Source organism: Enhydra lutris, unplaced genomic scaffold (assembly GCF_002288905.1).
Source record: "Enhydra lutris kenyoni isolate GAN:26980312 unplaced genomic scaffold, ASM228890v2 scaffoldscaffold112, whole genome shotgun sequence".
In the NCBI taxonomy this organism is placed as follows: Eukaryota; Metazoa; Chordata; class Mammalia; order Carnivora; family Mustelidae; genus Enhydra; species Enhydra lutris.
In genome coordinates this window covers 370,033-384,332 of record NW_019154196.1, presented here as the reverse complement: position 1 = coordinate 384,332, position 14,300 = coordinate 370,033, and the positions used below count along the sequence as shown (strand labels likewise).

At 34.0% G+C, this 14,300-nt stretch overlaps 1 protein-coding gene across 1 annotated transcript; it reads right to left on the bottom strand.

Annotated features, from left to right (window-relative positions):
- Nucleotides 1-10,278: 10,278 nt before the first annotated feature.
- On the bottom strand, nucleotides 10,279-11,274 carry LOC111139682 (olfactory receptor 2T8-like). Its single transcript, XM_022492028.1, has one exon. It carries the CDS (start codon nucleotides 11,272-11,274, stop codon nucleotides 10,279-10,281), a length of 996 nt encoding a protein of 331 aa, XP_022347736.1.
- Between the last annotated feature and the right edge of the window lie 3,026 nt (nucleotides 11,275-14,300).

The window sequence follows — 14,300 nt, the reverse complement described above, 5'->3', positions numbered from 1 at the left end:
CGATGTCAATAAAAACATAACTATCATTAATCACTCTCAATGTGAATGGCCTAAATGCGCCCATAAAATGGCACAGGGTTGCAGATTGGATAAAATGACAGGACCCATCCATATGATGTCTATAAGAGACCCATTTTGAACCTAAAGATACACCCAGACTGAAAGTGAATGGATGGAGAAGCATCTTTAATAACAATGGGCCTCAAAAGAAGGCTGAGGTAGTGATTCTCATATTAGATAAATTAGATTTTAAACTAAAGACTTAGTCAGAGATACAGAAGGGCACTAAATAATTCTTAAAAGGACTATCCACAAAGATGATCTAACAATTGTAAATATCTATGCCCCCAATATGGCACAGCCAATTACATAAGAAAACTGTTAAGATAAAGAGTCACATTAATATGAATACATTAAGAGTAGGAGATCTTAACATGCCTCTCTCAGAATTAGAAAGATCATCCAAGCAGAAAATCAATAAAGAAAGAAGAGCATTGAATGACACATTGGACCAGATAAGACCTCATAGATATATACAGAACATTGCACCCTAAAACAACAGAATACTTATTCTTCTCAAGTGCACATGGAACCTTCTCCAGAATAGACCACATACTGGGTCACAAATCAGGACTCAACCGATACCAAAAGACTGAGATTATTCCATGCATATTCTCAGATCACAATGCTTTGAAACTGGAGCTCAATCACAAGGAAAAGTTCAGAAGGAACTCAAACACCTAGAAGCTAAAGACCACCTTGCTTAAGAATGATTGGATCAACCAGGAGATCAAAGAAGAACTGAAACAATTCATGGAAAGCAATGAGAATGAAGACACTTCGGTCCAAAACCTGTGGGATACAGCAAAGGCGGTCCTAAGGGGGAAATACATAGCCATCCAAGCCTCCTTCAAAAAAATTGAAAAATCCAGAACACAGCGGCTGTCTCTACACCTTAAAGAACTGGAGAATCAACAACAAATCAAACCAACTCCACACATAAGAAGGGAAATCATCAAGATTAGAGCTGAGATCAATGAGGTAGAAACCAGAGATACAGTAGACCGAATCAAAGAAACTAGAAGCTGCTTTTTGAAAGAATCAATAAGATCTATAAACCATTGGCCACACTAATCCAAAAGAAAAGAGAGAAAGCCCAAATTCAAAAAATTATGAATGAAAAGGGAGAGATCACAACTAACACCAAGGAAGTAGAAACAATCATCAGAAGTTATTATCAACAATTATATGCCAATAAGCTAAGCAACCTAGATGAAATGGATGCATTCCTGGAAAATTATAAACTCCCAAAATTGAACTAGGAAGAAATTGACCACCAAGTAACCAATCATTACTAGACCAATATCTAGCAACGAGATTGAAGCAGTGATCAAAAACCTCCCAAAAAACAGGAGCCCAGGACCTGATGGATTCCCTGGGGAATTCTACCAAACTTTCAAAGAAGAAATAACACCTATTCTCCTGAAGCTGTTTCAAAAAATTGAAGCAGAAGGAAAACTTCCAGACTCTTTCTATGAAGCCAGCATTACCCTGATCCCCAAACCAGGCAAAGACCCTAACAAAAAGGAGAATTTCAGACCAATATCACTGATGAATATGGATGCTAAGATTCTCAACAAGATCCTAGCAAACGGGATCCAACAGCACATTAAAAAGATTATCCACCATGACCAGGTGGGATTCATTCCTGGGCTACAAAGATGGTTCAAAATTCGCAAATCAATCAATGTGATAGAACAGATCAATAAGAGAACAGAGAAGAACCACGTGGTCCTCTCAATTGATGCAGAAAAAGCATTTGACAAAATCCAGCATCTATTCCAGATTTAAACGCTTCAAAATATAGGGATAGAGGGAACATTCCTGAACATCATAAAATCTATATGAAAGACCCACAGCCAATATCATCCTCAATGGGAAAAAGCTTGCAGCCTTCCCATTGCGATCAGGAACAGGACAAGGATTCCCACTCTCACCACTCTTGTTCAACATAGTATGAGAAGTCCTAGCAACAGCAATCAGACAACAAAGAGAACTAAAAGGTATCCAAATTGGCAATGAAGAAGTCAAACTCTCTCTCTTCACAGATGACATGACTCTTTATATGGAAAACCCAAAATACTCTACCCCCAAATTACTAGAACTCATACAACAACTCAGCAATGTGGCAGGATACAAGGTCAATGTATAAAAATCAGTGGCTTTCTTATACACTAACAATGAAAATACAGAAAGGGAAATTAGAGAATCCATTCCATTTACTATAGCACCAAGAACCATAAGATACCTGGGAATAAACCTAACCAAAGAGGTAAAGGATCTGTACTCGGAGAACTACAGAACACTCATGAAAGAAATTGAAGAAGACACAAAAAGATGGAAGACCATTCCATGCTCTTGGATTGGAAGAATAAACATTATTAAAATGTCTATACTGCCTAGAGCAATCTATACTTTTAATGCCATTCCGATCAAAATACCACTGGTATTTTTCAAAGAGATGGAGCAAATAATCCCAAAATTTGAATGGAATCAGAAGAGACCCCGAATCGCTAAGGAAATGTTGAAAAACAAAAATAAAACTGGGGGCATCACGTTACCTGATTTCAAGCTTTCCCACGAAGCTGTGATCACCAAGACAGGATGGTACTGGCCTAAAAACAGACACATAGATCAGTGGAATAGAGTAGAGAGCCCAGATATGGACCCTCAACTTTATGGTCAAATAATCTTTGACAAAACAGGGAAAAATATACAGTGGAAAAAAGACAGTCTCTTCCATAAATGGTGCTGGTAAAACTGGTCATTATATGTAGAAGAATGAAACTCGAACCTTCTCTTACACTGTACACAAATATAAAGTAGAAATGGATAAAAGACCTCAATGTGAGACAGGAATCCATCAGAATCCTAGAAGAGAACATAGGCAGTAACCTCTTCGATATCAGCCACAGAACTTCTTTCAAGATATGTCTCCAAAGGCAAAGGAAACAAAAGCGAAAATGAACTTTTGGGACTTCATCAAGATCAAAATCTTCTGCACAGCAAAGAAAACAGTCAACAAAACAGAGAGGCAATCCACGGAATGGCAGAGGATATTTGCAAATAACAATACAGACAAAAGGTTGATATCCAGGATCTATAAAGAACTTCTCAAACTCAACACACACAAAACAGATAATCATATCAAAAAATGGGCAAAACATATGAACAGACACTTCTCCAATGAAGACATACAAATGGCTATCAGACACATGAAAAAATGTTCATCATCACTAGCCATCAGGGAGATTCAAATGAAAACCACATTGAGATAGCACCTTACACCAGTTAGAATGGCCAAAATTAGCAAGACAGGAAACAACATGTGTTGGAGGGGATGTGGAGAAAGGGGAGCACTCTTACACTGTTGGTGGGGATGCAAGTTGGTGCAGCCACTTTGGAGAACAGTGTGGAGATTCCTTAAGAAATTAAAAATAGAGCTTCCCTATGACCCTGCCATTGCACTACTGGGTATTTACCGCAAAGATACAGATGTAGTGAAAAGAAGGGCCATCTGTACCCCAATGTTTATAGCATAAATGGCCATGGTCGCCAAACTGTGGAAAGAACCAAGATGTCCTTCAACAGACAAATGGATAAGGAAGATGTGGTCCATATACACTATGGAGAATTATGCCTCCATCAGAAAGGATGAATACCCAACTTTTCAGGCGACATGGACTGGATTGGAAGAGATTATGCTGAGTGAAATAAGTCAAGCAGAGAGAGTCAGTTATCATATGGTTTCCCTTACTTGTAGAGCATAACAAATAACATGGAGGACAAGGGGAGTTAGAGAGGAGAAGGGAGTTGTGGGAAATTAGAAGGGGAGATGAACCATGAGAGACTATGGACTCTGAAAAACAATCTGAGTGGTTTGAAGCTGTGGAGGGTGGGAAGTTGGGGGAACTGGATGGTGGGTATTAAGAGGGCACGGATTGCATGGAGCACTGGGTGTGGTGCAAAAACAAGAAATAATGTTATGCTGAAAATAGAATAAAAAAATTAAAAAAAAATAGAAATTCAGTATAGAAAATAGAGGGTCATGAATATGTTTGCCCTTTATTCCCAAATACATTTATTTAGTTTTTAATTTTTGCTCATTTTAAGATATTCTGTCTCCTCTGTTGTTGTTACCACTTTGTCACTTGTTCCTTACAGTTATCCAGCTTTAATGAATGGGGTAGCAAATGCAGACATCATTTCCAGATTCTCCAAATGAACTGCAATTCATTCCTTGCCCCCAATACCAAAGTATCCTAGGCGACTTTGATTACCAAAAAAAACAAGAACAAAAACAAAGAGGCACCCATATTATCTCCTCTGTAAATCAAGTTGTAAGTGTGCATATTCAATACATATTCAGTTTATTCCTACATCATGATGAGGAAAATTTCCTAACTGCTGCCTAAGTTTCAAAGTTATGGGCAATTACCATCACATGAATTCAATAGCTATTATATTGTTTGCATAGATATATTTTTGTATGCTTGTATTTAGTTAAAAATGAAAACAAAAATAGCCTCACATCAATGTTTTATACATTTACAGAAAAAACATATTTTAAAAAAAGCCTCATTACGAGGATGAAAAACTGATTCCCATGTGAATGTGAATTATTTAAGACTTTAGTGATATAGTGACAGATCTGTTTGGGTGACCTCCAGAAGCTAGACAATGGAGAGTTTTACCATGAAGCATTTTTTTTCTACACCATCTTGCCTTTGATCAAAATCAATTCCAAAGAAATATCTTACTGGTCCTAAATAAATTTGGTCACATTTGGTCTGATCACTTAAATTGGTACAACAAGAATGTAAAGTTACCAAAGAAGCCTTAAGTTGGATTTCTTGGAAGTTTTATCAGATCAGACTTTAAAAATCATCTAATTGTAAAAACTCCCCATTGGATTTCACATCAATTTGGGTCACTCCCTCCCTTCTCAAGATCCTTGAAATAATCTAAAGTGCTTAAGTTTCCAAAAAGGGAACTTTCTTATTCACCAGTAAGGGAGGAATCCTATAAAACAGGTACCTGATCAGGTTCCCAGGAGAACTTTGAATATCTGGATTCATAAAGTCTACCTCATTTATTTGAAATGTTTCATCATACTTGTATTTGCACATCCCTAGATAATAATTATTTTGCATTGACATCAACCACGTGGAATTTACAGCATGGTGAGATGACTTTAAGAGAGTCCAAATCAGATAACCCAAGAGTGTCCTCTAGGGTGTTGCCAAGCATAATTCTACACAGTGTCCTTTCATAGAATCTTACATATGATTACACATTCTTTCAAGTGTTTCCACTAGGTTCTACTATAAAAAAAGAAAAAAAATGATATATAGTTTGTGTACTTAGAATTAATAATCTTATTGCTTCTTTAAGAAATGCGTGATTTAATTGCTTAAAAGGGTATACAGCTTCATACCTTAATATCTAGAATACACAGTATTGGTACATGCACATATTTGTGTACTTCAAATTATATGCTTTTATGGAATCTCATATAAGGAATCAGCATTAATAGGTAAATAAATAGAAAAATATGTAGACAGATAATTTGAGAGTTGAAAAGAAAATAATTACCACTGGAACTACTTTGAGTTTAGATTCAGACTGAAGATGTGCCTGTTCTGTTTTATTGCACAAGCAAGTTACAGTTAAAGATCCTTTTGAGTACAAACAGTATCTAGCTCTAGTTTTGAAACTTAGCAATATAGACTCAGGTGAGTAAATTTAATTTTATGAGTATCATCTATAGATGATCAAATCAAAACCACAAACATATCCACTGAAACCTGCCAAAGAAGATATGATACATCTGTATAATGGAATACCATCATCAGTATAGTTCCCAAATCATTTCTGTCTGTCATTTCCATCTGATTTTCACAAAGTATCCTCAATTTCTAATGTAGATATTATTTCACTTGAAGTTCAGTTATACATACATAACGTTAAAAGAAAACACCAAAGTTAAACACCAAAAGCAAAATTAATCTCAATTTGTTTTTGGGGAAAATAGAAGAAAAATAACACATTCACTACTTCTATGAATACTTGAATTATTTTTAAGTGTCCTTTAAATTTAGAAAATATATAATTGTACCAGAAACAAATTTTGCTTTTGCTTTTTTAACTTTCTCATGGTTCAATTTTACATTTTTGAATAATCATTTACCTAGAAGTAATAGATTCATATAAATTAAAATAGTGTATAACAATAATAAGTTTGCCCTGGCAACTGTGTAACCACTGTGGTCATTGACAAAAAATCATCAGAATGAACAGAAGAGGGAGACACAGCCTTCCAGTTATGAAATGAATAAGTCACAGGAATGAAAGCACAATATAAAACATATAGTCAACAAGGTGTGCTTGGGTGGGTCAGTGACTTAAGCTTCTGCCTCTGGCTCAGGTCATGATCCCAGGGTCTTGGGATTAAGCCCTGCATTGGGCTCTCTGGTTAGCAGGGAGCCTGCTTCCCCTCCTTCTCTGCCTGCTGCTCTGCCTACTTGTGATCTCTCTCTATGTCAAATAAATAAATTAAATATATATATATATATATATATATATATATATTGAATGATATTGTAATAGTGTTGTACAGTGTTAGATAGTATCTATACTTATGGTGAGTGTAGAATATGTAAAAACTTGCCAAATCACTATGTTGTGCACCTGAAAGTAATGCAACATTGTGTGTCAACCATACTCAAATAAAAGATGTAAAAAAACAAAAAAAACAATAAATCACAGACACACACACACACACAAGTAAGAAAGGAAATTCTACAATCTACTATTGTTATTGAGAATTTGGACTGTTACATGTTAGTTTTGTTCATCAAATTTTATGTAAGCCCATCTAAAGCCTATAACAATAAGACTCAATCCCATATTTTAAAAGACTTTCATATCCTTTCCCATTCAGACACCATACTTATGAACTAACTCCAAAATCACTTCCTATTGTAAAAATACAGCCATTCCTGTTCAAACTCTACTTAAAATCTTCTACTTCTGGTCTTGACCAACTTTTTTTACATAGAGTAAGTCACTAATTTCCTAAACAGATCACCTTAAAATTATAATGATTTTAATCTGGATAGTAATCCAAACTGTCAGAATTAATGCAATGGCATCAACATTGATATGAGCACATCATATGATTGCATGAAAATAGTTCTACTTCTGGAGAGTATAATTCATGTTAAACATACCATGCTAAAGCACTCTACACTTATCTACTATTTTTCCCATCTCCAGGAGATTCATCATAAGCTCTGGGGACAATGTATCTCCCCTTTCTTGATAAGTATCATTTATATTTCAAATATAATTTTTGTCTCAAAATATGTTGTTTCAGTTATGGGTCAAATAAATTCTTCTCATATTTGAAGTTTCTTTCGTATCCATATAAACATTTAGTATACATTTTGTGACACAGAATTATTACTGCTCTTAAAGTGATCATGTTTTCATAAACACAGCATCACTTCGTATAAACCTTAATCTTGTTCAGCATAAATCCAGGAAAGTTCATAGATAATATCTATGACTATATCATCAGTGACTATGTTATCAATTTTACTTTGCCACTGCTAATTTATGATACATTTTTAGGCAAAACAACAATTCTTTCCAAGATTCAAACATACAGGATCTTTTAAATCCATTTCCACTAAATGAAATTTTCTTTGATATCCCCTTGTTGAGAGATATCATACTGATTGTTTATTTTAGTGGTTTAAAAAAAACAGTTCTTAATTAATTCTAAACAAATTCTTCTAGGCACTTGTAGAGGAGTCTTATGTCTTATGTAATAAATTAAAATAAAAAACAATTATGACATGTATTCTTTGTTATCTTCCAGTTTTACAAAATCACTGAATTGAATAGCTAACAGGGGTCCTACTGTCATTATATGAACTAAGTCATTTTTCTGAACAGATGTCTTTAAATACTTTTCAAACAGATGTATATATTCATCTATTATCCCTGCACTTGACATCTTAGGTATTTCAGGAAGACTCAGCAGCAACCATGATTCAAGTTCTTTATCTAGACATTAAAGGAAAGAACCCTTTTCTTTGTGTATGTGTGTGTGTGTGTGTGTGTGTGTGTGTGTGTGTGTGTGTGTGTACTTGGGAAAGTCAACTGAGACTTGAATGATACAGTTTAAGTCACTAATACTCAAGATGGCCTCAGGCCAAGAATGGGAAGGAATTCTTATAATGGATTTACATGTTTTTGAAGATATGTTAAGGGTCAATTCAGTGGGATAACAAATATGCTTATTCAGATTCTTCCAATGTTTTTATGTCTCTGAAGTTTTATGGAGTCATAAATGTTATATATTGTTACTCAGAAGTTGCATAAGAATAATGTGTAAGCATATTAAATTATTTGGCAGTTTGTACATTGGCTTAAAATTAGACATATCATAATGGAATTTGATACATTTTGCATTAACACACAGGCAGAAATTCTTAAAATACTACACAATTTGTATGTAATCTTTATTTTAGAATAGATACTTATTTTTAAATTTTCACTAAGTTAGAGATTACCATTATGTTACAAAACATGTTTTACATTTTAAAACGGGTAACAAAATAATAGTATTACTTTGAGGGACTACTATTTAGATAATATAAGAATGCATTTTTCATTGCAGATAACCCCTTAAATGTTCTTAGATTTTGTATGGTCTCCAGTATTTGCATCTGTGTTACATTTCTCTTGGGAAGGGGTACCACTAGTCTAGTTTAAAGGGTTGTTTTCTAACTTATTTATGATAAAATATATATTATGAAATAAACAATTTTAACAATCTTTGTGGAATTCAGTAACAACTGCATTCATATTTTTGTTCAATCATAACTATCCATCTCTAGAGTATTTTCAATGTACCAATTTTCTCATCTTACAAATAATAATTCCCCATCCTTGCACCTATAATCCTACTAATGATTATTTGTCTCAATTAATTTGCCTAATCTAAGTACCTCATAAAAGTGTAATCATACAATACTTTCCTTTTCTGTTTGGTTTACTTCACTTAGACAAATTTTCTCAAGATTCATCCTTGTTGTAGGGTGTACCAGAATTTTATTCATTTTCAGTGCAAATAATAAATCATTGTTTATATACAGTACTTTTAATTTCTGCATTTTTTCTCCTGTAGGAACTTTTTTTTTTTTTAAACTCTTTGGCTATTGTGAACTATGCTGCTATAAACATTTCTGCACAGATATTTGCTCAAGTTCCTGCTTTCAATTATTTTTTGTATATATTTAGAAGCATAATTACTAAATCATATGATAATTTGATGTTAAATTTTCCATACTATTTTTGTATGAATTGCCATACTGTTTTTCATAGCACCTGACCATTTTACATTCCCATCAAAGATGCACTAAGAGAAAAAGAAAGAATGCACTAAGATTCCAATTTCTCCATATTCTTGCAGCATTTGTTATTACTATTATTTAAAGTTTAATAACATCTTTCATAATGGGTGAAAGGAATATTTCATTGTGATTTTATGTGCATTTCCCTAATAACAAATGACTGTCTCATCATATGCTTATCAGGCATTTGTATATATATACTTTGGAGAAATGGGTATTTAAATCTTTCACACATGTTTTAATGTGTTTGTTGTTGAGTTTTATGTGTTACTCATGTATTCTAGATGTATATTCCTCAATTATTTATTTATTTCAAATACATGGGCAATTTTTTCACTTTATTAAAGGATGTTTATCAGAGGGAATGTAGGTTGTGGGTGGGTTAGGTGCTGGGCATTGTATGTAAGTGTTGAATTGCTAAATTCTACACCTGAAATGAATATTACACAGTTTGTTAACTAACTCAGATTCATGGAGCACTGGGTGTGGTTCATAAACAATGAATCTTGGAACACTGAAAAATAAAATATTTTTAAAAATCTTGTTTATATTGAAATGAAAAATAAATAAATAAATAACTTGAAAAAGAAAAATGTCAAGAAATTTTTAAAATAATATAATTATTATACATAAAAATTACTATATATAAAAAGATCCAAAATATATAGTTCTGTTTGAATTTCAAAATAAAATAGTAACAGTTATAGATATAATGCATATATAAGTATTCCCTAGGAAATTTCACACAATTCCTTTTGTATAACCTTGAAATTTGGGACAAATCAATGTAATCTTAGTCATGACTTAAGGTAGCGCGCTGACCTATACACTTTCTCAGGGCTCCCTTGACATCACTGTTCCTCATACTATAGATGATGGGGTTCAACAAAGGAGTGAAGATAGTATAGAACACCGACACTATTTTATCATGGTTAGAAGACCTGTAGGATTTGGGTCTCATATAGATAAAAATAGCAGCTCCATAAAAGAGTCCCACCACAGAGAGATGTGAGGAGCATGTAGCAAAAGCCTTCTTCCGGGCTTCTCTAGAATGCATCTGGAGAACTGCAACAAAGATAAGACTATAGGAAATCAGGATGAGAGAAAATGGAACCAGGAGCATTAATACACAACAGATGTACATGACATTTTCAAAGACCAATGTGTTGGCACAAGCCAAACGCACCAGAGTAGGGGCCTCACAGAAGAAATGATTGATCTCACGTTCAGAGCAAAATGGAAAACTCAGGGTAGCAGCAGCCTGCATGAGCCCATCAGCTGCCCCCAGGAACCAAGACCCCACAGTCATTCTCAGGCATAATTTCCAGCTCATGAGTACAACATATCGCAGTGGGTGGCAAACAGCCACATAGCGGTCATAGGACATGGATGCCAAGAGGAAACACTCGCCCCCTTCCAAAGTGATGAAGAAGAAGATCTGCAACCCACAGCCAGAAGGAGAAATGGACTTCAGGCCAGTCAAGTAGTCAGCTGCCATTTTGGGCACAATGGTGGAGACTAGCATCATGTCCATGAGGGAGAGTTGGCTCAACAGGAAGTACATGGGAGTGTGAAGCTGGACATCCTGATGAATCAGGAAAATCATGAGGGCATTGCCTAGTAGGGAGGTGAAGGCAATTGTGAGAACCATCACAAAGAGAAATAGATGGGCTTCTGTGTGATTAAAGAGTCCTAGGAGAATGAAATCTGTGGTGGTGTTCCAAATGTTCATGATTTCAAACAAGAGCAACACTGCAAATGAAGAAATAGATGATAGAGTTTTCATCATCTTACACTCTCAGAATATAAAGTGTGTAATGATGTTTCCCCTCAAATTTACAGAGACACAATCTTCTTTTGGTAAATAAGAGAAAATAAATTTGTTAGTACCCTGTATAGAGATAAGTTCATTTCTTCTTCCAGCCCAAAAGAATCTAAATATCTGAAGGCATTCTCTTTGCTGATCTGCTAGTACTGAAACTGCTCTAGGTTATTGAGTGAATAGTATCATACTTGAGGAGATGAAGATGCTGATTCAGTCTCAAATATGTGGTCTAATTCAATGAAATGGCATGACAGGAATCCCTCTCTTCCATGGTCATTTGATTTGCACCCAACTTACATATGCCTCCTGTACTGGAATGCAAATCAAGACACAGAAATTGAAAAAAGCTCCCTCAATCACTAACTCCATTGTTTCAGCATCATGATTGTACTGACAGAATTCTACTTCAGGGTTTTAGTTGGTTGTTTCAAAGTTAAACATAGAAACACAATTTTTGGGGTGCCTGGGTGGCTCAGTGGGTTAAGCCTCTGCCTTCAGCTCAAGTCATGATCTCAGGGTCCTGGGATAGAGCCCCACATCTGGCTCTCTGCTTAGCAGGGAGCCTGTTTCCCACCACCTCCTCTGCCTGCCTCTGCCTACTTGTGATCTCTGTCTGTCAAATAAATAAAATCTTTAAAAAAAAGAAACACTTCTCTCTATAGATATACACTGCATTTCTCAAAACTTTGTTATCTCCACAACTTCAAATCTGTTAACATTTGCACTCTTCACACCTAGGAACCATATGAATTCCTTAATTATGGGTTAGTTAGAGTGCCTTTTTGAAGGATCTCAAAACACTCCAAACTCATTTATTTGACTTGGAACCTTCTTATTTTCTCTATTCTAAACTCTCTCATTCTTATGAAAAATGACAAAATTCAGAACTTGCTTAAATGTCAGTCTGTAATATAATAATTGCAGAGTGTTGAGTAAGTTTCTTAAAATAATTTTTGCTATCATCTTACCCATTTTTAAATATATTGTCACTGTAGTGGCATTATGTATAGTCACATTATTCTGCAACTATGACCAATATATAACCCCAGAACACTTCATAATCTGTAACAGAAACTCTGTGCCCATTAAACAATGATTTCTTATTTCTCCCTGTCCCTGGGAACTGCTAACCACCAGTCTGCTATTCTGGACCTATGAATTTGACTATTATAGGATCTTTAGTTTTGTGGGAATATACAGAATTTGTCTTTTTTATAATTGGCTTATTCATTTAACATCATGTCATCAACATTTGTTCAAACTATAGCATGTCAGAATTCCCTTCCTTAGTCAAATAGTATCCCTTTCTATGTATAAACAACATTGTCTTTATTAATTCATTCCACCTATGGATGTTGGGCTGCTGTCATTCACTTAAAGGATAAATTTAATGGAATTTTTGTTAATAATTGTTTAAATTTGTATAATGTGAACAGATATACCTTAATAATAATTTGAGCTACTTCTTTTTCCTTTACCTGTATGCAAGAGAGATGTATGTGTTTTAAAGACTCACTATAACAATTAAAATTATTATTACATTTAGTAAATACTGCTTCTTGTGAGGTTTATAATTTTTGTTTTTTAAATTTGGAATTATTAGTGTTTAACTTTGTATGTATTGAGGTATTATTTTAAGGCAAAATATGTGTATAAAAACAATCCATCATCCCCGATCTAATTGTCTTTTCAATATGCTATTTTGTTTATAATATTTACTAGTAAGATCAACTAAAGGTGTTAATCAAATAATATCATTGGTAGAAAATTATATTTTTCCAAGGACTGCAATGTTAAATTATGTGTTATATCAAAATTCCTAAGTATAATTTCCATATTATGCATATTATGCTAGAGACACAACTGTGTTCGCTAATTAATATGATAGAAAACTTATTAATTCCTAATTGACTATGCAAACAAAGTGGTTGAAAATCTAAATGAGAAATTAAGTTATCCTGCAAATATAATATCTAAAATGGCATTAATTAGAAGAATGAAGGATCAATACTGACTACTATAGGATTGAGAATTTAGTATTCTGAATTTTCTTTTGTCCCCTGGTTTAAAAGAGAGATCATTTCTTATGTTTCTCAGTATTTTACTTAGGATGGTGCTTAAATTGTGGAACCTTTACTTGAATCATAAAATAATATATTTTCAATATAATAGAAGGCACTAATATATTCTCCTTTTTTCCATAGTGTAATCACAGAAAATTTAGTGGATTCTGATAATTTCCTTCTGTATTTTTCTAACCCTCATTGTTCTGACTTAACCTAAAAATTATAATTTGTTTCCCTCAGAATACCAGGGAGATAAATCAATCTGTTCTGTTAAAAATAAAATAGTGACAGCAAAATAATTTATTAGACTGAATTGACAAGTTACTGCAAGATACTTAACCTGATGGCTACATCAGCTTTAATACCTTTTAGTTTTTCACATTATGGCATAGATCAACAAACAATTTTATTTGCAAAATTACACAGAGAAAGTAATGTACTTTGGATTTTTGTGGAGTTCAGACTAATAAACAAATTACTAAATATCAAAGGTGATTATGACCTACTTACATAGATAAAAATGATGACTTCAACAAGCTGGATCTCTGTCCCTTCTGAGCAGGGTCATCCTAATGCATCTCTTTGTGAGATGGAAACATCTTATAGTCTGGCAGCATCAAACTTACTCATATCACTGTCTAGAGTGTCCTATTAAGGGGTGTGGTCTATTGACATATTTTGCTAAAAATACTATCTTATTAATATAGCAGACCTGCATAACTCTGAATCTTGGGGTGACAAAATATTTAATTTTTGAAGATTTTAAAGATTCACAGATTATACATTCTTTCAGAAAGTTGTGATTCATTAAAATTAAAATACAAAAATCATCTATAATTAAGATCAAAATGTAAATAAATAATGTCCATAAAAAGGGATGATTTAAAAGTACATTAGTAGAGGGGCACTTGGGTGTCTCAGTGA

Coding starts and splice junctions, on each gene's coding strand:
- LOC111139682 (XM_022492028.1), bottom strand. CDS start 11,274: ATGATGAAAACTCTATCATCTATTTCTTCATTTGCAGTGTTGCTCTTG.